A 27,191-nucleotide genomic window follows, 5' to 3' on the forward strand; every position below is an offset into this window, starting at 1 on the left:
AGTAAAATAACAAATACAGCATAGCACTAGAGTAGCCTCCTCGTTAAAACAAAAAGTAAATCAAGCTGTGACTCACCAATTGCTTCTATAAATTATTATCTACTGATGAAGCAAAAAAAAAAAAAAAAAAGTTGTGAGACAAGGAACAATCCCATGCCCTTTCCTTTTTGTCTAATCTATAACCTATTACAGCTGGCTTGATCCAATCATACTAGAAAGCACCAGGGAGCAAAGTGCACATAGCAAGTGTCCCTAGGAATGCAGGACTCTGCTCCTCAGGAAAAAAAGCAAAAAAACAACCAACCAAACAAACAAAACCACAAACAAACCAACAGCAAGAGTTCAGAAAACTGATCAACCACCTTGTTTTCTCCCCTCACAAATTCGCAATCACTAAATTACTTGGAGGTGGTTGCAGTACAAGCAGAACACGGTATTTTCTTTTTCAGCCCTGCGAACTTTGATGTAGGTCAAAAGAGAACCTTTTTAAAGAATTAAAAGAAAAGGCACTGGAATTGGAGGATCCGATAGGAATCGCTTAGAAGAGAACGCAGTTACTAACATTACTGCTATTGACAGTTATTGACATGCTTACACGGTAACTCAGCCAGACAAAACTCAGCCCTTCTCAGTACACAGGTTTGTTTCAGTTTGCTTGTGGCCTGTCAGATACGCCTGACATTCTTAACACTCCCATGAGTAAGTGATGTAGGGTAATGGTCAAAGACCAGATAAACCTCATCAGCCTTTGTGTCCGGATCTGGTTTTATGAATGCAATCTCTCTAGGCCCTCTGAAAGGTTTCTTTAACCACCAACATCCACGCCTTCTGCTTTCTGGTCTCATGCGTAGGTGCATTTATAATCCTCCTAGCCCTGTAGACACACACAGTGTGCTCTTCTTTCTCAGCCACTTGGGATTTTTCTTTTCTTTAGTTTTTAGGTGACGCAAGCATTGGCCAACTTAATTGGCATAGGACGTGAATGTGGGAGAACAGTCTGCTGCAAGGAACAAATGCTTTCCTCCTTCAGATGTAGTAGGTTCCTATCCATGTACAATGTAGTCCTCCGTTCAGCCAAATCACAGTCTCCAAAGGTTCCTAAATTCACCTTGCTGATGAAGCCAACATGTTTTCAGAACTAAGCTCTCTAGCCCAGCTGCTCGCACCAGAGTGTTTCTTTATGGTACCTACTTTTATCTGGGGTGTACAGCCTAACACTCCCAGAAAGTCAGGACCCGGCTGTGGCTGCTCTCCTCCAGCAGAAGCACTGAAAGTACAATGTTGATGACAAAAGGTTTTGTCATCACCCATTCAATTTCCTTTTTCTGTAACAGGGAAAACAAGCTGCTGGGGAAACAAGCAAAACCCACATCCTTCCTACCTTCTCCTTACTAATTCCCATACTCTTTTCAACAGCTGCAGTAGCTCTATCCCTTTGTCTCTGGAAACTGCAGACAGCTGATAGGATAGGAAAAAAAGGTATTTTTAAATTTCTTCAGAGCATGGCAATATATTCATAGTAGTTTACCTTTGTTAATACAATATACATTATTTTGTACAGAAATAGAATTTGTATAGAATTTTTTTCTTAGAAAAAATCTTAGAAATCGTAAAAATCTCAAGTCTTAGAAATTCTTAAATCATAGAAACTCCTTTTACTTGAAAAAAAAAAAAAGAAAGAAAGAAAAAGGAAGACAAGTAACAGATTTCTGCTTGTCAGACTGAATGGTAAAGCATACTTGACGTTTCTAAACACCATAACCCAATTAGCCCTGCAATCAGAAACAGCCATTTGACTGCAAAATCTTTAAATGTTGCAATGGGTTTTTATGATAGTTCTCAAACCAGGACTGGAATCCACTCTTGCTGCACCAAAGCAGTACATTTGACCCCACGGTAGGAACATGGTAGCACTTTACATCACAGAAAGCCTCAAGTCCCTTTCAGTATTTCCCTAAATTAAGCTTGGTGGCCCTATATCCAAGAGATTAAGGAGCTTGCCATCACCATTTCATGGTAAGTTGGGCCCAGAAATGCTTTCAAATTCTGGAAGATCTGCATCGCTCTGATAATATCTGATAATAACTGAGTAAGGAGAAGCAACTGAAATGGGCCATGTCGTATTCTGCTTATGTTTTTTGTTTTGTTTTGTTTTTATTTTTCTGTGGTGGTGTTTTGTGTTGTGTTTGTTGTTGTTGTTGTGGTTCCCAGTTCAATTAGATGTTAAAAATTGGGTACCGCAAGAAAACACGGATAAGGTAAGCAGTGGAAGTGAACAATTAAATTTTCCTTGCAAGGAACAGTCTCACCGAGCAAAGTCTGTCTTTTCTCAACAGTTCATGGAGCTGAGCCATACAAGAAGGAGCAGGAAGGCACCGCTGCGTCCTGTGGTGTGCACAGGCATCTCAAATGCTCAGCACCAGGACATTTGTATCATCAGCTGCGCTCCTGTGACTTTGCCAAGGAAAAGAAGCAGACACTGAGCTATTTTAGCTGAAGAGGGAAGCATCAGAGTTAGCAAACGCGTGAGGGCCTCAATGCAGCAATCCATGACGCTGAAAGAGGAGCAGGCAGAGATTCCCTGGGAGTGAGGGACTACATCCACTCCTCTCTGATCTTCACAGCGCCTTGTAATCGAAGCGAGAAGTGGAAAAGCTGTGGCGTGCTTCAGTCTCACGTTAAAATAGTTAAACTGCTGACTGACCAGCGGTGCACCTGCAAGTCCCCAGTGTCCCCTCGTCCTGTGTACTTGAAGGCTCTCGTCCTATAAAAATAACAGCGAGAAAAGGGAACGAGGCCTCTCCGGGAGGCACTGAGCACCAGCAGCGTTTGCCCTAGCTGCTCCTCACACTTTCGGTGGGCACCCTCAGGAACCAGAGCCCCCGGACGGGCACCCTCAGCCTCCAGGGCCCCGGGACGGGCACCCTCAGCCCCCAGGGCCAGGTGAGGCTGCGGGCAGCCCCTCGCTGTCCCCAGGCCCTCCCCGCAGCGCACCGGGCCCGGGTCCCCGCCGGGTCCCCACAGCTCGGGAATGGCGCCGGCGGCGCTGCAGCGCCCAGCGGCCCCCGGCGCCCTGCGCAGCCGGCGGGCAGCGGCGTGGCCAAGGGGAGCTGGGCGGCAGCTCCTCCTCTCCCCCTTCCTCCTCCTTCTCCTCCTCCTCGTCCCCTCCCTCCGCTCCGGGGCGGTCTCGGCCGCCGAGCTCGGGCTGCGGCAGCCCGGGGGTGCGCAGCGGCGGCGGGATGGACTGGCAGGTGCTGACCCGGGAGCTGTCCCTCTACCTGGAGAGCCAGGTCCGCGTGGGGCTCTTCGGCTCCGGCGTGGGCTTGTCGCTGGTGCTGGGCTTCGGCGTCGCCTACGCCTGCTACTACCTCAGCAGCATCGCCAAGGTGAGCGGGAGGGCGGCGGTGGCCCGCGGACGGGGACCCTTCGGGGGACAGCGGGGGTGGCAGCCCCCGGGGAGGCAGCGGCGGCTCCTCAAATGGCCGCCGCCGCGCCCGGAGGGGCCGCTGCCCGGAGCCCGCACGGCCCGGGGACGGCGTCCTTGTGGAGGGGTCGGCCGTGCCGAGCCGAGACGGGTGTTGGGCCCTCGGGGGAACGGAGCGAGGCGTTTCCTTGCGCTGCCCTCCGCCGGTCGGGGAAGGGGCGAGAGGAAGGGGCGAGGGGAAGGGGTTCCGCCGCCCGCTGTGCCGGTTTGGGGACCCTAGGGTTGCTGCTGCCGTGTGGCGGAGGTCTGGCGCCTCTGTCCACCTGCTCAGGAGAGGTTTCATGAAGAGGTTACGCCCTCTCAAATCATTTGGTACGGTGTAAAGTGGCCCCTGGGGCAAGAGTGAGAGCGCCTCGTTGAGTCAAGGGAAAACACGCGTGTGAAAAGATTTCGGGCTGCTGAAGGCTCGCACGTTGCCACAAGCCTCCATAGACTGGCTGAGAACACAGCCTTCCTCACAAAAGGATGCTTTCTTTTCGTCAGAGGAAAAAAAAAATGACGGGTCGGGAGGACGTGCTGCCGCTGTGTGTGCACAGCAGTTTTCTTCGCTTGTCCTCTCTGGTCCTGTTAACGCTGTTACACCAGAGACTCCGAAAGAGAAGTTTAAGAAATGTGGCAGCTAAAATGCGAGCCGTGTGGGATGTGATGATCTCCACACCAGTTTCTCTGTACAGACCTAGTCTGTGAGAAAAAGATACCTGTATGCAGAGCATTATTCGAGGTGAGTACCCCACACGGCTGGGCGCCGTACTGTGAGGTGGGAGGAGGTCCTACCAGGTAGAACGAGGTACTACTGCAGGCCCTCCAGGTGCGCTGGTGAAGCTTCATCCCTGCCTGGTGCAAGAAAACTGACGCAGGAAAGTCTTTCTCACTTGCTGTGGTACGGGGTGGTTTTGGTTCCAGTGCGCTGGTAAAAGCAGAGCTGAAATAATGTATTATCAGAAATAAGTAAGGAATCCGTGATGTTCAGTGGTTTTCATTTTTCGGTTGGGCATTTCGGGATTTCATTTGGTTTATGTTTGCATATCTCTTTATCATGAAAAGAAAAAGCCTTGTAAGTAAATAAGTTAACAAAAACAGTCTACTGGGAGAAGATTTAAACAGGCTTTCATTATATTTTTTTCTATGAATGCCCATGCCTGACTGTAGTCTCTCTTCCTAGAAACCACAGCTGGTGGCCAGCAACAAACGTTTCTGCCGCTTTCTCGAGGAATATTGCCCTGTTGTGACAGAAACTTACTATCCCACGATTTGGTGCTGGGAAGGTCGGGTGCAGACACTCCTGCGTCCCTTTATCACTTCTAGACCCCAAGTACAGTACAGAAAGTAAGTGCCTTTCTTCTGGAAAGTGATCGATTCTGTAGCCAGTGGTTACCTTACTCCATGTCACAGCTACTGTCATTGCTCAAGTGTGTGCCCATATATCTGCTTTATGCCTCTCTTTACAACTCCATCCTAGGCTTGGAACCATTTCTGTCCTGGATTCAGCATGCAGTAGGTTTAAAAGGCCAGGGCTCCCATATAGCCCTTTTATAGCTCAGGGAGTCTTGGAGCGCTGGAATACTGGTGGCAATACAGGACCCAATGTGGTTATATGTTCACAGAATGGTTGAAGTGGGAAGGGACCTCTGGAAGACAACTGGTCTAACCCACCCAGAGCAGGTTGCCTGGGACCCTGTGCAGGCTAGCTTTTGAAGATCTCCAAGGAGGAGACTCCACAGTCTCCCTGGGCAACCTGTGTATGTGCTTGGTCACCAGTACAACACAGAAGTGCTGCCTGGTATTCAGAGGGAGCCTCCTGTGTTCCAGTTTGTGCCCTTTGCCTCTTGTCCTGGCACTGGGCACCACTGAACAGAGCTTGGCTCTGACGTCTTTGCTCCTTCCCTTCAGCTATTTGTACACATGGATAAAATCCCCCTGAGCGTCCTCTTCTCCAGGCTGAAGAGTCCCAGCTCTCTCAGCCTCTCCTCAGGGGGATGCTGCTCCAAAGCTTCGATCATCTTGGTGGCCCTTTGCTGAACTCTCAGTATGTCCATGCCTATCCTATACTGAGGAGCCCAGCACTGGACCCAGCACTCCAGGGGTGGCCTCACCTGTGCTGAGCAGAGGGGAAGGATCACCACCTCCCTTCTGCTGGCAGTGCTCTGCCTAACGCAGCCCAGGTTACCATTGGCCTTCTTTGCTGCACGGGCACTTTGCTGGCTCATGTTCAACTTTGGTGTCCACCAGGACCCCCAAGTCCTGTTCTGCAGAGCTGCTTCCTAGATGGGCAGCCCCCAGCATATCCCAGTGCCTGGGGCTATTCCTCCCCAGCTGCAGGACTTGGCACATCCTTTTGTTGACTGGCATGCGGTTGCTGTGAGCCTGTTTCTCCAGCCTGTTGAGGTCTCTGGATGGCAGCACAGTCATCTGGTGCGTCAAGTATTTTGGTGATTGAATGCCATCATTTTGGAAGGGTCATGCTGTCTTTCTCTCTGTCCATTCAACCAACACATTCAACCTTAACCATCGCATGGCCACTTTCGGCCCAGTTTTAAATATATAAAACTCCTGGGATTTTCAGAGTCATTTTTACCTATCAGGTCTATCTTGTGTTCTTTGATGCCTGCATTCTAAGAGGCAAAAAATTATCTATATGGTTTGTCCTCAGCTGATCTCTTCTCACACAGAAGTGAGGCTTAGTCTGGCAAGTGAGGCATTTGGCACAAGAGCTAAGGAGAACTTTTATACTCCGGAACCTGGACGCAGCACAAGTTGTTTCAGCTCTGTTTGCATGGTAGAATAGATTTAGCATTTAGCAGCTTCCCTTAGTTTTAGTAACTAGGAAACATTTCAGTGGTATGGCCATGTCCAGTTTTTGTAGCCCTTCTTGTATACTCTCCATTTCAAGGTTTGTGAGGAAAGAAACGTAGTTCCATGGGGCAATGGTTAATTCGCACCATTTGAGATTGTACTGGCAGTACACACCAGCATTGCATCTACTGCCCGTTACTAAAAAAGGGGAAAGCTGACCAAGGGAGTCCAGCAAGGCTGCTGAGCTTTAAAATCTGGAGTAGGTGCTATGAAAATTGTGCTTTCAAATGAAAAATCAAATGTGAAGTAAACTTCAATTTTGGTAGCTTCTGTGTCATGCAATACATCCATTGCAGAAAATGGGGAAGATGCCAAATATTTCTCTCTCCCTCTATCTGTATATATATAGAGAGTCCTATATATATATAAGGACTATAAAAGGACTGTAACCTTCCTCTCATGGTTTAAGACATGCTTAGCTTCTTGGGAAGGTATAACATTTATTGATTCTTAAGTTGTATTTTTTAAGCATGCATGCTAGCAAAGTTCATGGAGATAGAGCGTGAAATTCTGGTTTCACTGAAACTGTAAAGATGTGGTGCCCGTCTGTGTTCCGTGTGTTAAAAACATAACAAAGTGCCATCCAGCGTACATGCTTATTCTTTGGGTAAAGAGAAAACAAAACAAAAAGAACAACAACAGGCACATGACAGATGTTTAACACATGGCCCAAAGCAGAGCCAGAAGGCTCTCAGACCACCCAGAGGAAAGCAGCAGTACACAAGCCCACATACAGTAAAAGGCAGTGCCAAAAGTCACATTAGTTACAAGCTTCCAGTACATCAGCAGCAAGTGATGAAAGGCCAGCTCTTCGTTTACTGTAAGCTGGAACTGTGCCATGAACTGACTGTGCTAACTCACATCAGCCGGAGGTATGGCTCTTCGTGAATGGTGAATGTGCACACATACTGAGGTGGTACTTGTAGTGTTAAAGCCTAATCAATGATGCAGTTTTTATACCTGGTAATTTTTACAGTTTAAGCATTCTTAATAGTGTGCATTTATTTTTTTAAATCTAATCGTTGTTGTCTTGAAATGTGCCTTTCAGTGAGCTCATTAGAACAGCAGATGGAGGACAGATTTCGTTGGATTGGTTTGATAATAATGACAGCTTATATTATCCGGATGCCAGCACAAGACCTACTGTCCTGTTATTGCCTGGTCTGACAGGAACGAGCAAGGAATCCTACATTCTTCATATGATCCATCAGAGTGAAACGCTGGGATATAGGTGCTGTTACACTTCATTGTGTGCATTTTGTGTGCGAGATCACATTTAAGTATGTATATGTATAAGGTGTCTTCCTAATGCAAGTGAGATCTAAAAAAATTGGTTTATGTAAGAAAGCAGTAACAATAATAATAACCATATTATGTAACCGGCAGTAAATTCCGAAGGGCTGTTTTGGTATCTGCAGATGTGCTCCAGAAATTGCAAGCTACGTCTGCATAGGTCTTTGCTGCTGTGTCCTAAACTGTAACATCAGCACTCGTGTTACCTTTGTGCTTTCTTGAGAAGGGATTTGTATTCAGCTCCACAAAGACTTGTATGGATGGGTTGCTGGCAGAAGGCCTTGAAGGAGGTCAGCTGCTGAATGCCAAGATTGCTTGATTCAAATTCCTGAGTGCAGCAAGGGGAGCCAACCTACTCCTACTGCTGTTTCAGGAAGAGGTTTGTCACCTCTTAATTGTCACTGCTTAAATTACTTTTGTTATTAAGGCTTCTGGTCAGAATTGGGTAAAATAGGTGGATTAGTCAACGAGTAAATTCCTTTATGTAATGATATTCCTGCTACTGTGCTTTAAAATACGTTGTCATTGTTCCAGGATCCCTATTTGGAATATTGCATTTTGCAATTGCAGATTGGTGTCTGCTATCGACTATATGACGTCCTTCAAATATATGTGTGTGTGTGAGTGCCTGTGTATATTTCTGGCTATCTGTTCTCTGGAGGTTCAGGGAGCTGCTCCACTAAATTCTGAAAGTAAAATAGCGCTTTAACTGATCAGACTACTTTTAAAATCACTTTAAAACTTACCTGTAAAAATACTAGAGAAAGAAAGATCCCAAATCAACAACTTCTTAGAACTAATTGTTTAAGTATTCCTGAAGGAAATTTCTGCATTTGATCACCTAACAAAGAAAAGTATAACATCATAAAGGAGAACTTGAGGTTTTTGTTTTTAAACAGCAACATTTGAAGAATGCCAAAATGCTTTTTCATGCCTTTAACCCATCTAAATATAGCTTATGGCTCATAATTGGCCAGCTCTGAGCTCAAGCAGAGCATGATCCGTATTCCATCTTCCGCTAACCCCAGGGGTTCTCATCCTGCAGTCTGACCTTGACTGACAAGTCACAGAGTTCACAGAGTCCCACTGACTACAGTGGTATAAAGGTCATTCTGCACGTCAGATTTTAGCATTTGTAAGACAGTAAATACTTATGTGTTGAACTTAGCCATCAAACTGGCTCGTTTTTCTTAATGTATTTTCATTTTTTTTGTGTGTAAGTTGTCATTTTCAGATGGATGAGCAATCTGTATAACTGAATTTACTTTCTCAATTTTTAGATGCGTGGTTTTTAACAATCGTGGAATTGCTGGTGAGGATCTTTTGGTAAGGATGACTTTTAAGATGAATATCTTTCATCTCTAAGCAGTATGTATATATGTAATCATCAGTGTCTATTTGTAAGGCTGGATTTAACTGAGAGGAGCTCATAGCATATGTTGAAAATGCACAGAAGGGAATCTAGTTATCTGGTAGATCAGTAACATGCCAGTGTACATCTTTTATTTTAAAATTCAGAGACCAACTGGTCGACACAATTGTTTTGTGAACATTTTGTTCTAGGAAATCACTTAAATTACCAGCATCTGTGACGGTAAAGTGAGCAATCCTTATACTTTTCTTGCTCAGAAGACCGTGGTATTTAAAACGTATACGTCCAAGAAATTCTTTTCACTCAGTGTGATTTTCTCCTGTTGTTCTAATGTATAAATCAAAATATAAACAGTGGCAATTACTTTCCCAATTGCCAATAGACATTTAAGCTATGATTTGGTTAAAAAGCCAATACATCCGTATTATGTGTTACTGAATTAATGAATCAGATTTATACGGGCAGTCATACCCTGAAATTTAATTTTGTATTTTTCTCAGCAATTACAACACTAGCTTAGCTACAGCTTTTAGTTATTTCTGGGACACACAAATCACGTTTGCTTAGAGAGAACTGGCACTTCCACAGATGATGAAATCGTGAAGCTAAACGTTTTCTGCATCTCGGCACCAAGCATGATGAAATACTGCTGAATAAGCCGTGTTTGCTCATATACGTTTTGTTGACAGTTCTGAAGCTGATATGAGTGTGCATAATGCTAAGTATTGTTCTGCATTTTTTAATCCCCTTGGTTCAGACTTAAAAGCTCGGAATGTTTTTCCCATAATCAGATAAAACATTTCAATGCAAATATTGCTATGTTAGAGTAGTTTTCTGCATACTTTTGGAGATGGATCTACAAAGCAGTTTTGTGGCACACAAAGTCCTTATTGATGAATTTCTGAATCGCTAACAGAAAAGATCTCTTGTTTGGATGCATTGTGTGTATTTTAGTGTAATCGGATTTACATATTTAAGCATTATAAGATCTTACTGTGAAGCAAACCAGCTGAAATTATAACATTTTCTGTAAGGGGGTTTCTACATTTTAATATAAAATCCCTAGTTAATAAGTTTGAAGCATAGCTGGGCAACACAGTAGAAATAGTCATGCAAGTAATTCTTCTAGTCTCTTTAAAGATAGATGTAAATTTACAGTCTATAATAGCTATTTAAAGGATCAGTTAAACAAATGAGAAGAACATTTTTATTGAAAGTTACTGTAAATTATTATTACGGAATGTTCAAATATTAGATGACCACAGCCAATGTGAGCTAAGATGTTGTTTTAGAATATCTTTGTACACTGAGTAGATAGATATACATTGAAGTGTCAGGAGTTAACTGAAATTAAAGTGCAGCTTCCCTCTTTAGTTTTATAAACTTTTAATCAAATACACTTTTACTTAGAATACATTAGACCCTAGGTACTAAAAATAATTTATTTTTCCTTGTAAACTTGACAATTTAATTAAAATGAAACACATTCACACCATTTGTAATTAATAGGATGAAATAAAGGGAACAGTGATTCATGTGGATGAGAATTGGAAATGCAACATAAATGGAAAACATCTTCAGGTTTAATTATCCGGATTTAGCTTTTCTCTCCTTTTTTTTTTAATCTGTGACTTCAACATTTTATTATTCATGTTAAATGTACTTTAGGTAATTATCTTCTTTTAATTAACTTGTTAAAATTGTCCACAAATATCCAGGCTGTTTAACTGAAAGCAAATTAAAAAAAAAAAAAAAAAAAAAAAAACACTTAAAATACAGTGTTGCTTCAGGCAACAAACATGTTCAATTGACTCATAATTAAATATTTTTATATTTTAGTTTTAATGCTTGTACTGAATTTTGGCAGGCTAGCCTCTACGTTGACTTAAGTCAAGGTTGTTAACATGTTTAGGAAGAGCTGTATAGTTAAAATCTCTTTCTGTAGATGAAATCTAGAGAACTTACTTTACTGTGATTCTTATTATACCTAAAAGTATTTATCTCCCTTACACTGCTGCAGAGAGTCTGCAGATTGTAACCTGTAGCAGTTGTCTATGCAGGTGAGGCTCAAAAGCTATGCTTATCCCTCAAGTGAGTGTGTGTGTGGGGGGGGATATCCAAATCCCAGGGATGGCAATTCCGCCTTCCAACTCAAGGCTTGAAGAGATGCTGCTGGTAGATAGGGAAGGGATAACGTATATGTTTCGCTGCTTTTGTTAGTGTGTTAGTAAATTAGGTAAACAGCACTGGTAAATTTATCTATTTCTTTGCTTGTATCGTGTATAGAATCTAAATACTGGATGTTTCTCAAATGCTAGCTGACAGAACTTGAAGTCCAATACTTTCTTTTGAATTTGAATGTGGGTGAAGATGGTCAAATTGTCATTATGACTTTCTTTTCTCTAAATTGCAGCCTTTATGATGTGTTTTTATTTCTGTAGGGTATTTCAAAAATACCAGTGCCTATCTAGTTCAGTCTAGTTTAGCTAGTGACTCTGTTCAGTTTTCATCTAATGATTTGGTGGTTGCAGATAGGGAATATATTTATCACCTGTTTTGTTTTGTAATGATAACAAGTATAATTCCTTCCTCCCCTTCCTCCCGAAATGTTTGCCATTTAGTGCACTTTCTTGATAAATTTATCTTATTATATAAAAGATCCACTGTACATTTTTCTTTGTCCTTAAAGGATGATAAAAAAAGCTTATGATGGCATTTTTCCCTGTGACTCCTTACAGACCCCAAGGACTTACTGTGCAGCTAACACAGAGGATTTAGAGGCAGTTATTCATCACATACACAGCTTGCACCCCTCAGCTCCGTTCATGGCAGCCGGTGTCTCTATGGGAGGGTAAGGTATTAAGTAACAGAAGTCTCAGCTTAACTGTGATCATAAGTAGGACTGTTGTAGCATGACTGTAAATGATTACTCTGCAGTACTTACGTTACTTACCGAACTGCGACTAATTTCGGTCTGCCTGTAATTGTCAGTATTTGGAGGGCTCTTCTAAGAGCTTAACACCTTCAGAGCTTTTAGGTTTGTGTCAAGTAAGGTGGAAAGTGGCCAGCATTCAGAAGCTGGCTGGGAGAGGAGACAGGAAACACTGACAGACAGATTGACAAACAGGTGGGCAGTAAAATCTTGGGAAGCTATGGAGCCCATCTTTGGAACAGAGGGATAAAAAATAGGTACTAGAATTAACGTACTGTGTTTCTTAGCAATCCCTGGATATTAGATTTATCTTCATTCTGTTTGGGTTCTGCAGCGTGGGGGTAGGTTATGCTGGAAGAGATATGATTATCTGCTCTGTCTGGCTCAGAAGCCAGTAGTATTGTTGTTGAAACCAGTATGGGTTGATTATAACGTGGTATTAAGACTTGCTGTGTCCTGGCTTTTCTCCAGAAAGCATAGCTAGAACAGGCAGTGATGGAACAGTTGCTAGAAAAATCATCACTAGAAACTAGGAGAAATATTCAGACAGACTCTAACAAAAACTGGAGAACTTCCATTAGAAGTACTGCAGACAGTAGTCACTTTTTTGAGACTTCCCTTCTTTCTGATAAATTGTCTGTTGACATTAATCTTCCAATGACTTGCAGGAGTTCTGGGATAAATACAGATTTGTTCAAACAATATAGTTATTAATAAATAAGTAACTTGGGAGCCCTGCAAGTCAGTTAAGCCAATCTTTTTTGCCATGGGATTTTTCTAGTGTCTTCAGTATGAATACGTATGGATCTCTTCAGTATGTCGATGTCAGTCTTTCTGGGAAGTCTGAGATTGGGCACTCTACTCCAGATAGTCTTTTAAGTGCCAGGAACAGGGAAAAAATCACTTCACTAGACCTGCTTGTTTTGCTTGTGCTAACGTAGCACAGTGTGTCGTTAGTTATCTCTTCACTGCTGCAGGGGTACAGAAATTGCTGATTTGTGTTCAGCTTGCCCTGGTCTTTTTCAGCAGTGCCATTCTTTCTCCAGTCATGAATCTGTCTTGGGTGCAGCACTTCGCATTTTGTTTTGTTGAACTCTGTCATGTGTCTGCCAGCCCATTTCTGCAGCCTGTTGAGGTCCCTCAGAATGACAGCTTTGTCGTCCAGTGCACCAGCCACTCCCCACAATTTGACCTGCAAGCTTGCCACAGGTGCAGTCCATCTCATTATCCAGTTGTTAATAAAGATGTTGCACATTCCTGGCCCCAGTATTGACCCCTGAGCAACACCACTGGGAACTGGTCTGCAGCGCTGGTGATCTAAGCCAGTTTTCCACCCACATTGCAGGTCACCTATTGTCACCCTGTCATTTCCAGTTTGGCTAGATGGAAGGTTGTCAAAAACCTTGTAAGGCCAAAACAAACAACATCGACTCCTTTTGCCTAATTAACAAAAGCAGTCAGTTTGTCACAGAAGGCAGACAGGTTGCTCAGGCATGTGTTGTCCTCGGTAAGTCCACTCTGGCTGTTACCAGTCACCTTCTTGACCTCCACATTCTTGGAAACAGCTTCCAAAGGGTAGTCCCGTAGTGCTGATATTAGGCTGGCCAGACAGTATTTTCTCCTGTTTTTGTAGATGTGTGTGACAATTTTTTTTTCCAGGCTCCAGGATTATCCCATAATTGCTGCACCATTTCAAAATGATGGGCTTACAAAAACCTTGGCTGTCTCCTTCTGGAGCTTTGGTGCACCACACCTGGTTCCATATATGTCCAGTTTGCATAACTGGGCCCTAAGTCAATCTTCCTCTGCTGCGAGTAATACTGCCCTCTTCCATACTCTGCCACTAGCAGGGACCTGGAACGCTGGAGGGCAGACTTCAGCAGTAGAGACAGGGAAAAAAGGTAGCCTTGGCCTTTTACAAATATTTTTGTCATAAGGTTCCCTGCTCTGTTCAGTAGTGGGACCAGGAGGGAATACAGGTTGCTCAGCCTAACCTTGGTTCTTTGGGAAGATCCTCTGGAAGCCATTTCCAGTCATAGGAAGGATGAGAAGGTGACCAGACTTGACAAAAACAAAGCGTGCTCGAGTGATCTGATTGCCTTTTGTGACAATAATGACTGGCTTCAGTGCTGAGGGGTAAGGAGTGGTTGGTGCTTTCTCCAAGCCTTTCTTTTAGTACCAGTGTATTTATAGAAGCCCTTCTTGTTGTCCTGCATATCACTTGCTCATTCCAGTTCCAGATGAACTTTGCTTTTCCAAACTGCATCCCCTGAATGCTTGGGCAATGACTGTTTCTCTCAGGCAGCCCCACCCCTCTTCCACCTTCAGGATATTTCCTTTTTGAACTCCATCAGGAGTCCACATGGGGACTGTTTCCATGCTTCAAAATTAATTGGAGCACTTAAATGTTTAAAATTAGGCAGGTGCAGAGATGCCTATGCCTCACTAGAGGCATAGTGTGCAAATCATCCACTTGTCCTACAACAATTTTCATAATTTATTCTTTTTCAAATTATTGTGAGGAGCCAGTTAAGTTATATAGGACATGTTTGCCCAATTGAGAAGTAAAATAAGCATTCCATTCACAAAGGTAAAAATGTAAATGATCTCCAGATCTTCAGCACATAATGTTTTGGAAAGGGACTTACCTTTTCTCCACCACATACATTCTGTAAATACTGTTAGAGAAGTGGTTTCTGCTACTACTGCAACATTTTTATTGATTTCTGACTCAATTTTATCCTTAGAGAGTATAGACCAGTGGTTCATAGAATCCTCCTGTTACGTAGGTGAGAGGGAACACATGCTACCTGACTCCTATTTGTGCAACGGTTGACTTTCCTCATTGGGTTTGGCTACCTGAGTAGCTTCCAGATGCACATTCCCAAGCACTGTTTGATGTTCTTTTCCAGCTGGTTCCTACCTGCTGGCAAGTTGGTAGGAGCTCGTCTCCCTTTTGCACTGCTATCCTGTAATTTGGTAGGTAGTGCAAGGGCATAAATTCTCTGTGCTGGAAGGCAGTTATGTGATGTTTTTGCTACAGGTTGCTGTCTCCTGCAGTTTGACACATGAAGCTAAGGTATAGAGTGTTGGTATTGCAGGGAGCTATATTAAGTTGTGGAGCTTACAATGTTTTGAGTTAAAGACTTGGTGTCAAATGCTGGATGGAAACCTCAAGGCCTCAGGCAGTAAAGTAAGACAGCTTTTTTGTTGCCATTTTTCTTTTACTACTTTCTGATAGTTTAATTTTTCAACATCTGAAGGGTTAGGTATTGGTGAACTCTCCCTTTTTTCAACTCAATCATACATCTTCAATACAGACTTTAAGTTGTAATTGGTCAGAAAGGCAAGTTTTATACCATTTATTTAGCTCATAATTTTGTTAGTTTTATTAATTATCTACGATTTCATTCTTTGTACTCTCATGTGTGTGAGGTATGGTAAAGGTATTCAACCTTCAACTAAAAAGATAGCTTCATAAAATGGGGCAGGCATGCTAGGGGTGGCTTGCATTTATCAGGCAGACTGATGAGATTTATCAGATCATGAAGACTGAGTTGTAAAATTGCAAAACTTCCTAACAATTAAGTATACCTGTTCCATGAGTAAGGTACAGTTACTTGACCTTCTCCCCTTCGGTGATATAAATAAGACTAGTACATCTCTCTTTATTTTTAAATGCACTCCTACCTACATCCTACACAGTGCACTCAGCTCCTCTCTGAACGTAGAGAGAAAACAAACTTCATGAGTCATATGTTGATGACATTTACTACCCTTTGGAAGTATTAGGCACAACTGTAAGGCTGATACAAGAAACTATGTGGAAAAACAGACAAAAAGGTGGCTGATTGTTATATTTGCTCTAGATTGAAGCAAACAACTTGATAGTATATATGTTTCTGTTTTTCATTTCTGTTTGTAGCATGCTTCTTTTAAATTACCTGGGCAAAACTGGCAGAGACACTCCTTTAATGGCAGCTGCAATTTTCTCTGCGGGTTGGAATGTTTTTGAGTCTGTAGAGTCTCTGGAGAAGCCACTAAACTGGCTTCTTTTCAACTATTACTTGACTACTTGTCTACAATCCTCCATCAGCAGGTGAGTTGCCTTCTGAACTATTTGGCAAGGTGGAAGGATGTTAGCATGAGATCTACAGCAGGTACAATAATATTGGGAAAATTCATGCCGTAATGACATTTCACATAGTTGTTCTGTGTGCATTCTTCCGTGGGCTTTGAAATCAAAAGGATTTTTGCAAAAAAGATTGTCATCAATGTGACTAAACTTCTCTGCTCCTCAAGGGTGTCAGCACAAGAGCAATGCACTTCTAGATTTATGGATGAAGTGAACTGATTTAATTTTTTAGACATCTGCACATACTGAGTTTGAGTTTTATACGTATATATATATATTTATACACTAATTCTTTTAAGTCAGCTTTGACTGCAAAAGCATGGAAAGGACTAGTTCACCCTTTGCTTTGTAAAATTAGAATGTATTTTATATTCCAAATACTTAATTTTCTTATCTTTGGCATCTTTGTCATGCGGATTTTGACTATGTTGCTGGATGTGCCTGCATATGAACGAACAATTCTTCTGCTCTTGGATTCCAGACAGATTTTTAATATGACAGAAAATTAAAAACAAGCATGTTCTTGTTAGGAAGTTCTTTCTTCAAATGTATCTGTAAAGCAGAGGACTTCTGTTTCTATTGCAGAAAACAAGGCCTCCAATTTTTCTTTCTTTCTCTTTAGGCATCGACAAATGTTGGAAAAATTATTTGACATGGATCTCGTGATGAAGGTACGTGGAAATGTTGCTTCTGATTTAGCTTGATGCTGTTTTCCAAATGCTGACATATTCCCTATTTGAATTCTGTACTTCAGGCTAGAACTGTTAGAGAATTTGATAAACAGTTCACTTCAGTCATGTTTGGCTACCGTACAATTGATGATTACTATGAAGACGCTAGCCCATGTCGCAAGCTGAAGTCAGTAGGAATTCCAGTGTTATGTCTGAACTCTGTGGATGATGTTTTCTCACCGGGTCATGGTAAGCTTATGATTTTTAAAATATATTTCTCTGTGCAGTCTTTTAAGACCAACTATACAGGTTTGAGAACGTACTATGTGTGGAGATGTATATAAATATTACTTGCACGGAGGATCACAGCCTCCAGGAGTGGGTCAGTCTTGCAATTTATGTAGTGTAAGACACATGCAGAATAGCTGATTATGGAGATGCCTGATTGGAACAGATTGCAGGAGGACACAGTGTGACAGTCATTAGCCCTTAGTAGATAGACTCTTTGTAGTCAAAAGAAATACGCATGTTTAGGGTGTGAGTTATTTCACTATATGAAAGATGCCAGGTGTATTGCTCCCCAGAGTGCCCATTTCTGTCCACCAAGTATGGAAGCAGCCTATAAAGAAGAGCTCAGATACCGATGTCCAGATTGTAGACATTCAGAGTTGAACAAGAGTGAAACCAAATATTTTCCATTACCATTTTTCAAGCCAGTCCCTACAAAGAATGTCCGGGACTTGCTTATGTTTCAGATGACTTGAAGTCCTCAGCTGTTGTTGCTCATGATCCCAACGACATCAACTCCAGTGCCTGAAAATGAAAAAGTAAGAAAACATGTAGGGTTAGCATGTGGACCAGAATCTAGGGTAAAGGAAGAGATACAGATAAGGTGAGCTTCTCAAAGGAAACACAGTAAAATTAATAAAAACCTAAGTGGATGAAGCAGTAATATCAGCTAGTAACTGATAGGCTGAAAACCCAGTTTTCTTCCTCTTTCTATTTTCAGCCAGCCACGAGTATTATGAACATTTTGCTTTTGATCTGTAATCCTGTTGCTAACTGTCTTAAAAAAGATCTGTTTGTTCCTGCAGTTTGTGTGTTGGTTTCAGTGTCTGAGAAGAAAAGAGAGAACAAAAAAGTTAACGTAGAGGAAAATTGCTATAATGAGCAGGTGGTTGAGGACCCAGCCTTCAGCAGTGAACACCTCCCATTTTAAAGTTGAAGTTCATTCACTTGATTTATTTCAGGAAAGTTTTTTTTTTTCTGCCACCACAAGGGAGGTTCTTGTAGAATGAGACACAAAACGGAAGTGAGTAAACAGATTAGAACAACAAACAGAAGAATGAAGGAATTGGAAGGGGTTGTGTATGTACTAGTTATGTGTGCCCACACATACAGCATGTACAGAAAGACACACATACTTTACATTACTCTTAGTAGTTTTAAGAACTGTTGGAGAAAAATATGACAAAGGGAAAGGGCCATTCCAGTGGAGTGCAGTAAGAAAAGACAGTCTGAATTCTTCTCTTGAATAAAAAACATCCATGCTATGCATGAACAATATAAAGAGGTGACAGCCTCCTTATATGAGGAAAGAAGATGGTGACTAGGTTAACCAAATTACCTATCCTTCATTGGCAAAACACAGGCCTAAGAAGATCAGGACAAACTTAGTAATAATCTTCCAGAATCTACCTTCCACAATTAACAGTGTGGGGATGTTCTGAGCCAGAGTTAATCCCTTTGTATTTACTAGCTGCTACAGGATTTTTTCCTGAAATTGTCCAGTTGTGGTTTCTGTTACAAGCATACACTATCATGGAAATGAGAGTGGATTTGGCCATGACCCTAAAATCTGTGTCCAAATGTAAAATCTGCTGAGTCACTTGAAGATAAAGTTTTGTGGGTCTTATGACCCCAGAGATGACTTCCCCCATAGTACTGCAAGACAGGTGATCTAGTGTGCCATGCTTCCGCCTTTCAGGTGTCTTAGAGAGGGAACAATGGCTTCACCTCCATGCTTAGCCCTAGCTCAGTTTGTAATATCTCTTCTAACATGGAACACCGTGACAGGAGTAAGCTGGTTTGTTAGCACAAGTAACAGCAGCAGTGAACCAGTGTACCTGTGTCCCTACAGGATACGTTAACCTTTTCCACCTTTTTCCCACTGAGACTGGGACCTTTGTTAGGCTAAAGCTAGCACAGAGATACTCCTTGTCACTGCCTCTTCATGTTAGAAGACAGCCAACCTCCAGACCTCAAGAGCCAAACCTGACCCCATGAAATTCAGTCTAAACACAAAACATTTTTTTTTTACTGTAAGGGAGGTCAGATGCTGGAGCAGAGAGGTTATAGAGTCTTCATCTGTGGAATTATTCAAAACCTGAACGGACACAGTCTGGAGCAGCCTGCTGTACCTGACCCTGCTTCAGCAGGGGAACTAGGACTAGGGGATCTCATGAGGTCCCTTCCACTCTCACTGATTCTGGGACTCTTGTAGATTGACTCGCCAGAAGACTGAGTCCCCTTGAGCTGCTGTAGCAGATCCCTCCTCCCTTGAAACTGGTCTGTAAAAGAAAGAGCTCTTTGTCAACAGTTGATTATAGGGACAGTCCCTTGTGTAAGATTAAGTATCAAACCTGTTGTTAGAACTAGATAATAAAAAATACCTTTGAAGTCTTGCAGCACAGAGAGAGGAGAGGTAAGGTACCATGAAGAATGTGAAACAAGAAATGTTAGTCTGTGGTAATGACTGTCCATCCTCTCCTGAGCTCTGACCCTAACGTGCCTTTCTCCATTAAAATGTGTGGGTGGATAGGCATTAATTTATTCCTTGTCCACAGTTATGCTGTTGGCTGTAAGCCAGTGTCGTGGTGGTGACTAGTTTGCCTTAGGAAGGGCTACCAGAGGAAATGTTGATTTACAGCTAATAGCATGACTTTGTCACGTGTGTGTATCCTTGGCTCCTTTTTAGTTGGTGAAAAGTTGTGCTAGCAGGAGACAAAGGGCACCCTGATTAACATCCTAGAAATTATGGCTGATGCCATCAGTTACTGGAGGTTGCTCATCTTCACACTTCTGTCTCTTTTGTGCTAGCAAACATAAAGGTCTGGTGTTACTCTGGGAGGTGACTTCATTCTGGCTACTGTTTTTCTGACTTGAAAGCCTGTGGCACCACCAGAGGCAGTTTGCACTGACAATTGTATAAAGGATTCAAAGCCACAGACTTTATTCTCAGACAGCCCCAGTCTTTTGCTGACTTTGGGAACTGGTTATTTCATGCCTCATCAAGTTTCATCTCTCCTAATAATACCTATCACCTTTTAAGCTACCTTCCACTGGTCTTGTAGATAGCTGTGGATAGTTTCAGACATCTGGGAAACAAGCCTAGAAAACCCATTAGGGAGAGAGCTGTGCCAGAATTCCTTCATGATTAAATGTCCTTTATAAAGCCAGCCACACCTGTCTTCCTATAACGGAGTTTGGGGGATGCAAACCCAAGTCTCCTCTGTCATTACACAATTTAGACTTCAAGAGACTTCTTGTAAAAAGTGTTGATGCTGTTTCTGTTGCCTCTTATTACCTGACCGCTTCTTGGCTAGCTTTTGATACATTTTGTATTTTCCAGGAATCATTGTTGAACATGTTGTGAAATTACACCCTTGATCCTAGTCCAGTATTAGGAAGAAACAATTCATTTGCATTCCTTCCTTAATGTTGATGTTTAATGTTCATAGAGCTTGGCAGCTGATGTATCTGAAATTGAATTTCAGGATGCAGTTGTCATACTGCACATGACTAAGTAGTGAAAGCAAATGCTTTCTTCACTGCGTGACACTTCGCTCACCATCACTAATTGGAACAAGCCATTGTTGGAGGAAGTATGTAATATAACCAAGTCAAGCCCTCTTATTTTGTAAGTGTCAAATTAAGAAGATGGAATGACAGCATTCATTACCAGTGTCATATTTAACTTTTCATCTGAAGTGGCATTTTCCTCCTCAGAGACTTGAGCAGCTTATTAGGCATCCAACTTAAATCCAACTTAAATTTCACCATACTAACACTTAGCTGATTACTGCTGGTGTGTGCTGTGCCCGAGCTGAAAGCCTGCCCTTGAAGTTAGGTACTGTGCCAGCTCCCTCCTGACCCCCTGTGCCAAGTAAGTGCATGTCTGAACGGCCATTGTCCTGAACTTTTTGTTGCAGTGAACTTCTCTGTCCCTCTGAATCCAAACCTGGAGTGTGTTATTTTGCAGCCACTTACGTAAACAGCCCAGCTGATTGTGTTTTTCTATTGTACATAAAACAATGATTTTGAACAAGGTAATTCTGCACATACGTATCTACATTGTGATTCTAATAACAAATAACAAGCCTGTGCACTGCAGGATCTAACAGAAGCACCGATTTTGATCAGTAGAACCATATGTACAAGGTTAAATTTGGACAAAAATGAACAGTAGTGTCTTTTGGCATGCCCAGAGTAACCCAGAGTGCGTCACATCCAGTGCTCCGTTTGTCTGCCCTTTACATTGCAGAATTTGCTCTTTTGCATTGCGGGTCTATTTGTGGATGGCTAAGAGACCCTGGAAACAGTCTTGAGAAAAGCACCACTCCACTGCCAAGCATCATTTGCATTTTGGCACTGGAGAGCACCACAACATTTTTCAGTTCTTGAGAAGCTGCAGAGCAAGAAACTCTGCTGGGGAGGAATCACACAAATGGTGACCCATCTGTGTCAAGACTGACTATGCCAAGGGCAGGCTTTCCTGTGCACCGTGGGGGAGGTAAGAGCAGGAATGCAACAGCAGGTCGAATTTGGCAGCTGCTAAAAATCCTCACTGCGGATGGAAATAAAAGGCTGCATATCCAGCACCGCGTTGCAGCTGATGATGAGTGATAATCTGTGGCAGAATTCAGTTGTAAATGAATGTGAGATGGAATAGGGCGAACTCTCGGGATGGGGAAGGTGACATTCATAAAGATCTCTGTGTGGCTCACGCCCTACCCAGCAGCACAGAAGAGGGGCAGCCTCACAGTGCTGCTAGGTTTGTAGGGGAGAGCTGCTGGGGCTGTTCAGAGGCAGGCAGCACGTAGCCCCCGCTATTACCAACCAGTTTGGGAATGGCCTCCACACCAGTAGAGGGAAGATAGGCAGATAGGTTGGTACAAATACCCTCGCAGTAGGCAGAAGCTCACATGAATCGCAGCCACCATCTTTGTACACCACAGGGTGTTCATCCAGAGAACCCAGGGGAGCCAGACCAGAGACTCCTGGGTGGATAACTGGGGCAAGATTCCAAGCGAGTGCTTGCAGAGTCTGGGGCCTGAAGCTCAGGCATGCTTTGGCTTGCAAGAACTGACACATTGTTTGCTGCATCTCTGGTTTGCAACCTGTGCTATTACCTCGTCCAGGCTGTCAGGCCCTATGCTTTTATGTCATCGACTTCTCTTTTTAGCCTTGCCTCTGCAGTGCTTTAGAAGGCCCAGATACCGCATGTGCTATTTCCAGTTTTCCAGCTGAATAAAGGAAAATTCAAGGACTTTTTGTAGAGACAGTGAGAAACACAGTTCCTTCCACCTAGTAAAGAATCAAAATCACTTATTAAATGATCAAATCTATGAACTACTTAAATGCATGCATCTTTGAAAGAGTGAAATAAATAAATAGTGCTGAGAAGCAAAGAATCCCACCCATTTCAAGAGAATCCCCTCTGCTCTCCGGAGCCCACAGTCTGTGCTCCACCAGGACACAATCGAGTACCTTATATTATGGGCAGGAATCCTGTAACGCAACATACATAAAAGATGTTAATGGTGTAGGGGGTTAGCATCCATGCTGAGGGCCTGGAGAGGAGCAGAACCCATTCCACACACTGCTAGTACAGGCCCCTGAGGCCCCTGCCCGCTTGCAGCTCCTGCCCCTTCTATTTTAAGTTGCACGTCTGTTTGCTGCAGTTGTCGCATTTGGGGTCTTGTGTGACTTGCTCTGCCTGGCTGTCCTTTGGCTGAGGAACAGGCGATGTGCTGTTACCCCAGCTGATGAAAACGATGAAAAAGGTTGAAGAAAAGCAGACCCCTAGAAAGGGGGGGAGGTCTCTCAGGAAAGCTCAGTCAGAAGATGTGGACATCTGAACCGCCCCCCAAAAGCAGCCCTGATTAAGTGTCTCTCTTCAGAAATACTTTCTAATAAGTAAGGCAGCAGTAGAAGTCCTGTGAATGACTCACTGTTTTCTGTTGTAGTGCCAAAGCATTTTTAATTTAGCAGTGCATGACCTAAAATCAGTTATTTTCTTGTGGAATCATAACCTTTTTTGACAATTCGGTGAAACCGCTATTACTCCTCTCTGGACAAAATGTGTGTTCTTTTGCTGCTGTTTCTTTTCTGTCAGCCTGAATAATCAAAAAAACTGTATGAATTTTATGTTATTTTTTTTCCATGAGGTACATTATTTCAAAACTAGAACTTCGAAAGACATTCTGCACTGAAATGCTTGAGATCTCTGCTTGTTCAGGAGTATATTCAGTGCACTTACAATTTCTGAGGAAATCACTTAAAGTAGCTAATTTTTACATCAAGAGCACAAACTCCACAGTTCCATAAAGCTCCACCATTGTGTCAACCAGTTCATAGGATGAGCATCATCCCACCACACTGAAATAATCTGCAAATTCATATGCTTTCTCTGCTGTCAGTCTGCACAAACTGACCTTTATTTTCTTTCACAAAGGTAGCTGCCCAGGTGATAGCGAGCACTGGTTAAGCCACACATCTGTGCTTATTCAAAATAGGAGGTGCCTCCCCTTAAGCTAAATGTAGGCTGGCTGTGAGGTGGCCACCTCATCGCAGCCCTCATCTGAGTCTGCCTGCTGCCATTTGTATATTGGTATTAGCGTGGTGAACCAGATCAGGGAGCTGAAAACTAACCCAGCAAAAGAAAAGCCCTTGGTGTATCTGGTCTAATAATCTGGATTCTACATTTAAGGTGTTTTCTAGTAGTCACAGTACAGCAGAGAACTGCAAACCTGCTGGATAACGTGGGGCGGATTTCTGCGTCCTTGTGCGGTTGTTTGCCTTCCTCTTACTTTGTTTCCTGGGTGTATTCAGACAATGAGTTCCTCAGGGTGAGAACTGTCTCCCACTTTGTTTTCACGGTGTGCCCGAAACGTGCGGTGTAAATGTATAGCAAAACAGATATATTGTATCTGTTGTCAACCCGGAATTTTCTTTAATTTTACCTCGTGATGACATTAACAGCTCTGTGTTTGCAGTCTCCTAAAAAAAGAATGGGATTCACAGTTAAGTTCCCAAGTTCCTCATTTTTTCCAAAGTTGAACATTGCAACAAAGGTTTAAAAACGACAGGCTTGATTGCCCTTTTGTTTATATTACATATACCGAATCATAAATATGCATCAACATGAGTGCTGTTACATCAGTAAGAAAGATGAACCCATGATCTCTGAAAGTTTTACAGCAGCCAGAAAAATCCTACAAAAAAGGTGAGTTAACGATGAAGAGACAAATGTCTTTTAACATAGCTATGGTTCTAAGTCCTGCGGTACATTTAAGCATATGTTAATGTTGTGCATTTTTATTCGTATATAGCGTGACAAACATAAAAGAAAAATTACTCGGTGGCTGGCATTTCATAGAAGGATAAGTACTTAAAGTTCTCCCCCCCACCCTTTTAGCTATACCAGTAGAAACTGCCAAACAAAACGCAAACGTTGCTTTGGTTCTGACTTCTTGCGGAGGCCACATTGGTTTTCTGGAAGGAATATGGCCAAGGAAGTGCACTTACATGGACAGAGTCTTCAAGCAGTTCGTGCAAGCTGTGTTTGAGCATGGAAACAAAATCTTTAGCATGTAGCTTTGGACCACTACTGTAGCACAGTGGCACATTCTGACAAGGGCAGTTAAGCTTAATGCACAAATTTTAACTACTGTAAGCCAGCAAATGGATGAAGTCCATTAGTACATGCAAAAATATTTTTTGCCTAAGATTTTGTAGCAAGAAACTAAATATTATGTTGTCACTTTTGTATTTATTTTTAATATGCCTTACTAAGAATGACCTTAAATGAAACAGTGTTCTGCATACATCAAATTGCACTTAACCAAAACCATCAATAGCTTGTAATTCCTCAGGATTTTAATTTAAACTACTATATTTAGGAGATGTAATGTAGATGGCTTTTAATATTAGAATGGCAACACTCAAGATAGCATTTATTATCCTGTCACACGTAGTTAAAGTTGATCTATTCCTTAGGTGAAAATCTTAAAATATGAAAACAAAAGGAAGGAACAGGAAGAAGCACTGGTTCTTCAAATAAGTCTAAATTGCAGCATCCTATTCCGTAGCATTAGACTGATCTGCTTTTGCTATTTTACCCTGAGAGTATCGGGATTTAGGGCTAGCTACTGTTTTTTAAACTATGTCAATGCCATATCCATTTTACATGATTTTTTAAACAGTTTATTTATAGTGTTTACATATAACCAAAAGATTCCTTTAAAACAGTACTGTAATAACTTATGTAATTGAAAGACATTTTGCATTTCAATGTTTGTGTATAGCCGGGTGTTACCATATATGTAATACATACTTCATATAACTGGTAATTTCAATTACTCTGTCTGTTATGTTTATATTACCCTGCGAGAACATGTCTGTTTTAAAGAATAAACATTACAGCATTAGGAAACTATCATAAAGTCTGTTTTAAATTAAAAAAAAAAATAATCTGAACCCATTGTCTGTGCTACTGTTTCAGATAATTTCTAAAAGGGTTTAACAAACTGTTTAAAGAAAGGTGGGAGCTGGGGGGTGGTCTCTCTGGTTTGCTGTTTGATTCTTTGTCAGCACTTCGGCAAGAGGTGGTGACATCAGTGTTCTCCTCAGCCCTGCAGCAGAGCGAGAGCTAAAGCGGGTCCCTGAGGGAAAAGGACAGTGAGACGCATTTTGAAGCTGCTGGGAAGTCCTAATTTAGGGCATGTTGAAATTAAATCCTTTAACCAGCTTCCATGGAGGACCCCTCTCATTCTGCTGTCAGATTTGGGCCTAGCCACACAAGATCAGGCAGTAAAAGTGCAAAGGCGTCCTCGTTTCTATGTTTTGAGCGGGGTCAGTACCACAATAAAATGTGGATAAAAAAGCAAGTCAGGTCTTCTGTCACAAGCAGTATGTGAACAGTCCTCTTGCGAGGCATGTTTCCTAGTAACAGCAAAGGCAAAGGAAGAACAAAAATACATTTTGTCTTTAGAAGAAGAAGAAATCAGGACATGCTATAGAAAAGCTAGTTTTGTAAGGTGGAAGGTTAAATTAAAAATCAAAAAGTGCTTTTAGGTTGTGACTTTTTAGGGCAAGGCATTGGTCCTTGTGCAAATAATAAAATCTAAATTCTTCCCTGATAAGGAAAATGAGAAAAGTGACTTGTAAAAGTGAAACAAAGTTTTGTGCATGTTGCTACAGCAGATGAAATCATAGTATTAGTAGGGTGCCTTATTCATCCTTACGTTCATTTTCATTAAAAGTTATGTTCCCGCAGAACCAGCGAGCAATAAACTGTGTATTGAACATTATATTTGTAAAATTATTCACGTGCAGTATGTTCAAAACTCAGCATCAACTATTAATAAAAAATAAAACTGAGAGAAACAAATTTGTGTTTTTGCAGCAGAGAATTGTTTTTCTGTATTCCAAGGTAGTTGTGTAGTCATAATAAGGAGAAATACTAAGGAGGTAAGTGGACAGACGAAGGTCTCACTGTTCCAAAATAAGGCAGAAGCTTGAGAAAAACAGGATGAGCAGTGTGAGAACAGTAAAACAAAGATCACATGTTCTCAAAACATAAGAAAGGAGAAATTAAAGGGTTGAAAAAAAAGAAAAATTGTACATTTATGGTATAGAGGAGCATCGAGTAGCTTGTGAACCTGTAGCACTCAGCCAATGAGGAAACGGGAGGTGATCAGGCGTCGGGTAGTAGGGAATAAAAGGTTATGGTTTGTTCACTAAAATGCGCTCCTGATTGGCAGGACGGCCGCCATTGCAATCGTGAATAAAATAGCTGCACAGAAGATCCTGTCTGAAGAAAATTATTTGAGATTTTTCTCACAAAACCACTTATATTAAAAACACACCTAACCGTTTAAATAAACGTGACGTGGCAGAATTGATGTCTCTTTGCACTGTCTGATTTCAGTTAGGTCCAGTCCCATATAGAGAGCCACATGGGACGTTTCTCTTTAAATCCACGTTTATAAATGCCTTTAAAGATGTTTGTTTAAAGGTGTGTCCCCCCCACCCCTGGTATACAGTGCTTTTGCTTACAACCTGTTAGGGAAAGTTCATTGTCCAAAGTGACAAAAATCAGATTTACTATGGCCATCTTCGAGCTTTTGTGGTCAGATTTTCTGAAACATAAAGTGTGGACACCTCAG

The 27,191-nt window shown here is 42.1% G+C and overlaps 1 protein-coding gene across 2 annotated transcripts; it reads left to right on the forward strand.

Annotated features, from left to right (window-relative positions):
- Window positions 1–3,163: 3,163 nt before the first annotated feature.
- Window positions 3,164–26,298, forward strand: ABHD3 (abhydrolase domain containing 3, phospholipase). 2 transcript variants are annotated; one of them, XM_035316651.1, is made up of 9 exons: window positions 3,165–3,386; window positions 4,647–4,810; window positions 7,386–7,568; window positions 8,911–8,956; window positions 11,741–11,853; window positions 15,860–16,033; window positions 16,692–16,740; window positions 16,824–16,989; window positions 24,440–26,298. In XM_035316651.1, exons 1-9 carry the CDS (start codon window positions 3,240–3,242, stop codon window positions 24,616–24,618), a joined length of 1,221 nt encoding a protein of 406 aa, XP_035172542.1. In that variant the 5' UTR covers window positions 3,165–3,239; the 3' UTR covers window positions 24,619–26,298. The 2 variants fall into 2 exon arrangements, with proteins under 2 accessions (XP_035172543.1, XP_035172542.1); XM_035316652.1 differs by lacking the exon at window positions 15,860–16,033 and having other exon boundaries at window positions 3,164–3,386.
- The last annotated feature ends 893 nt before the right edge of the window (window positions 26,299–27,191 follow it).

This window comes from Oxyura jamaicensis, chromosome 2 (assembly GCF_011077185.1).
Source record: "Oxyura jamaicensis isolate SHBP4307 breed ruddy duck chromosome 2, BPBGC_Ojam_1.0, whole genome shotgun sequence".
Taxonomy (NCBI): Eukaryota; Metazoa; Chordata; class Aves; order Anseriformes; family Anatidae; genus Oxyura; species Oxyura jamaicensis.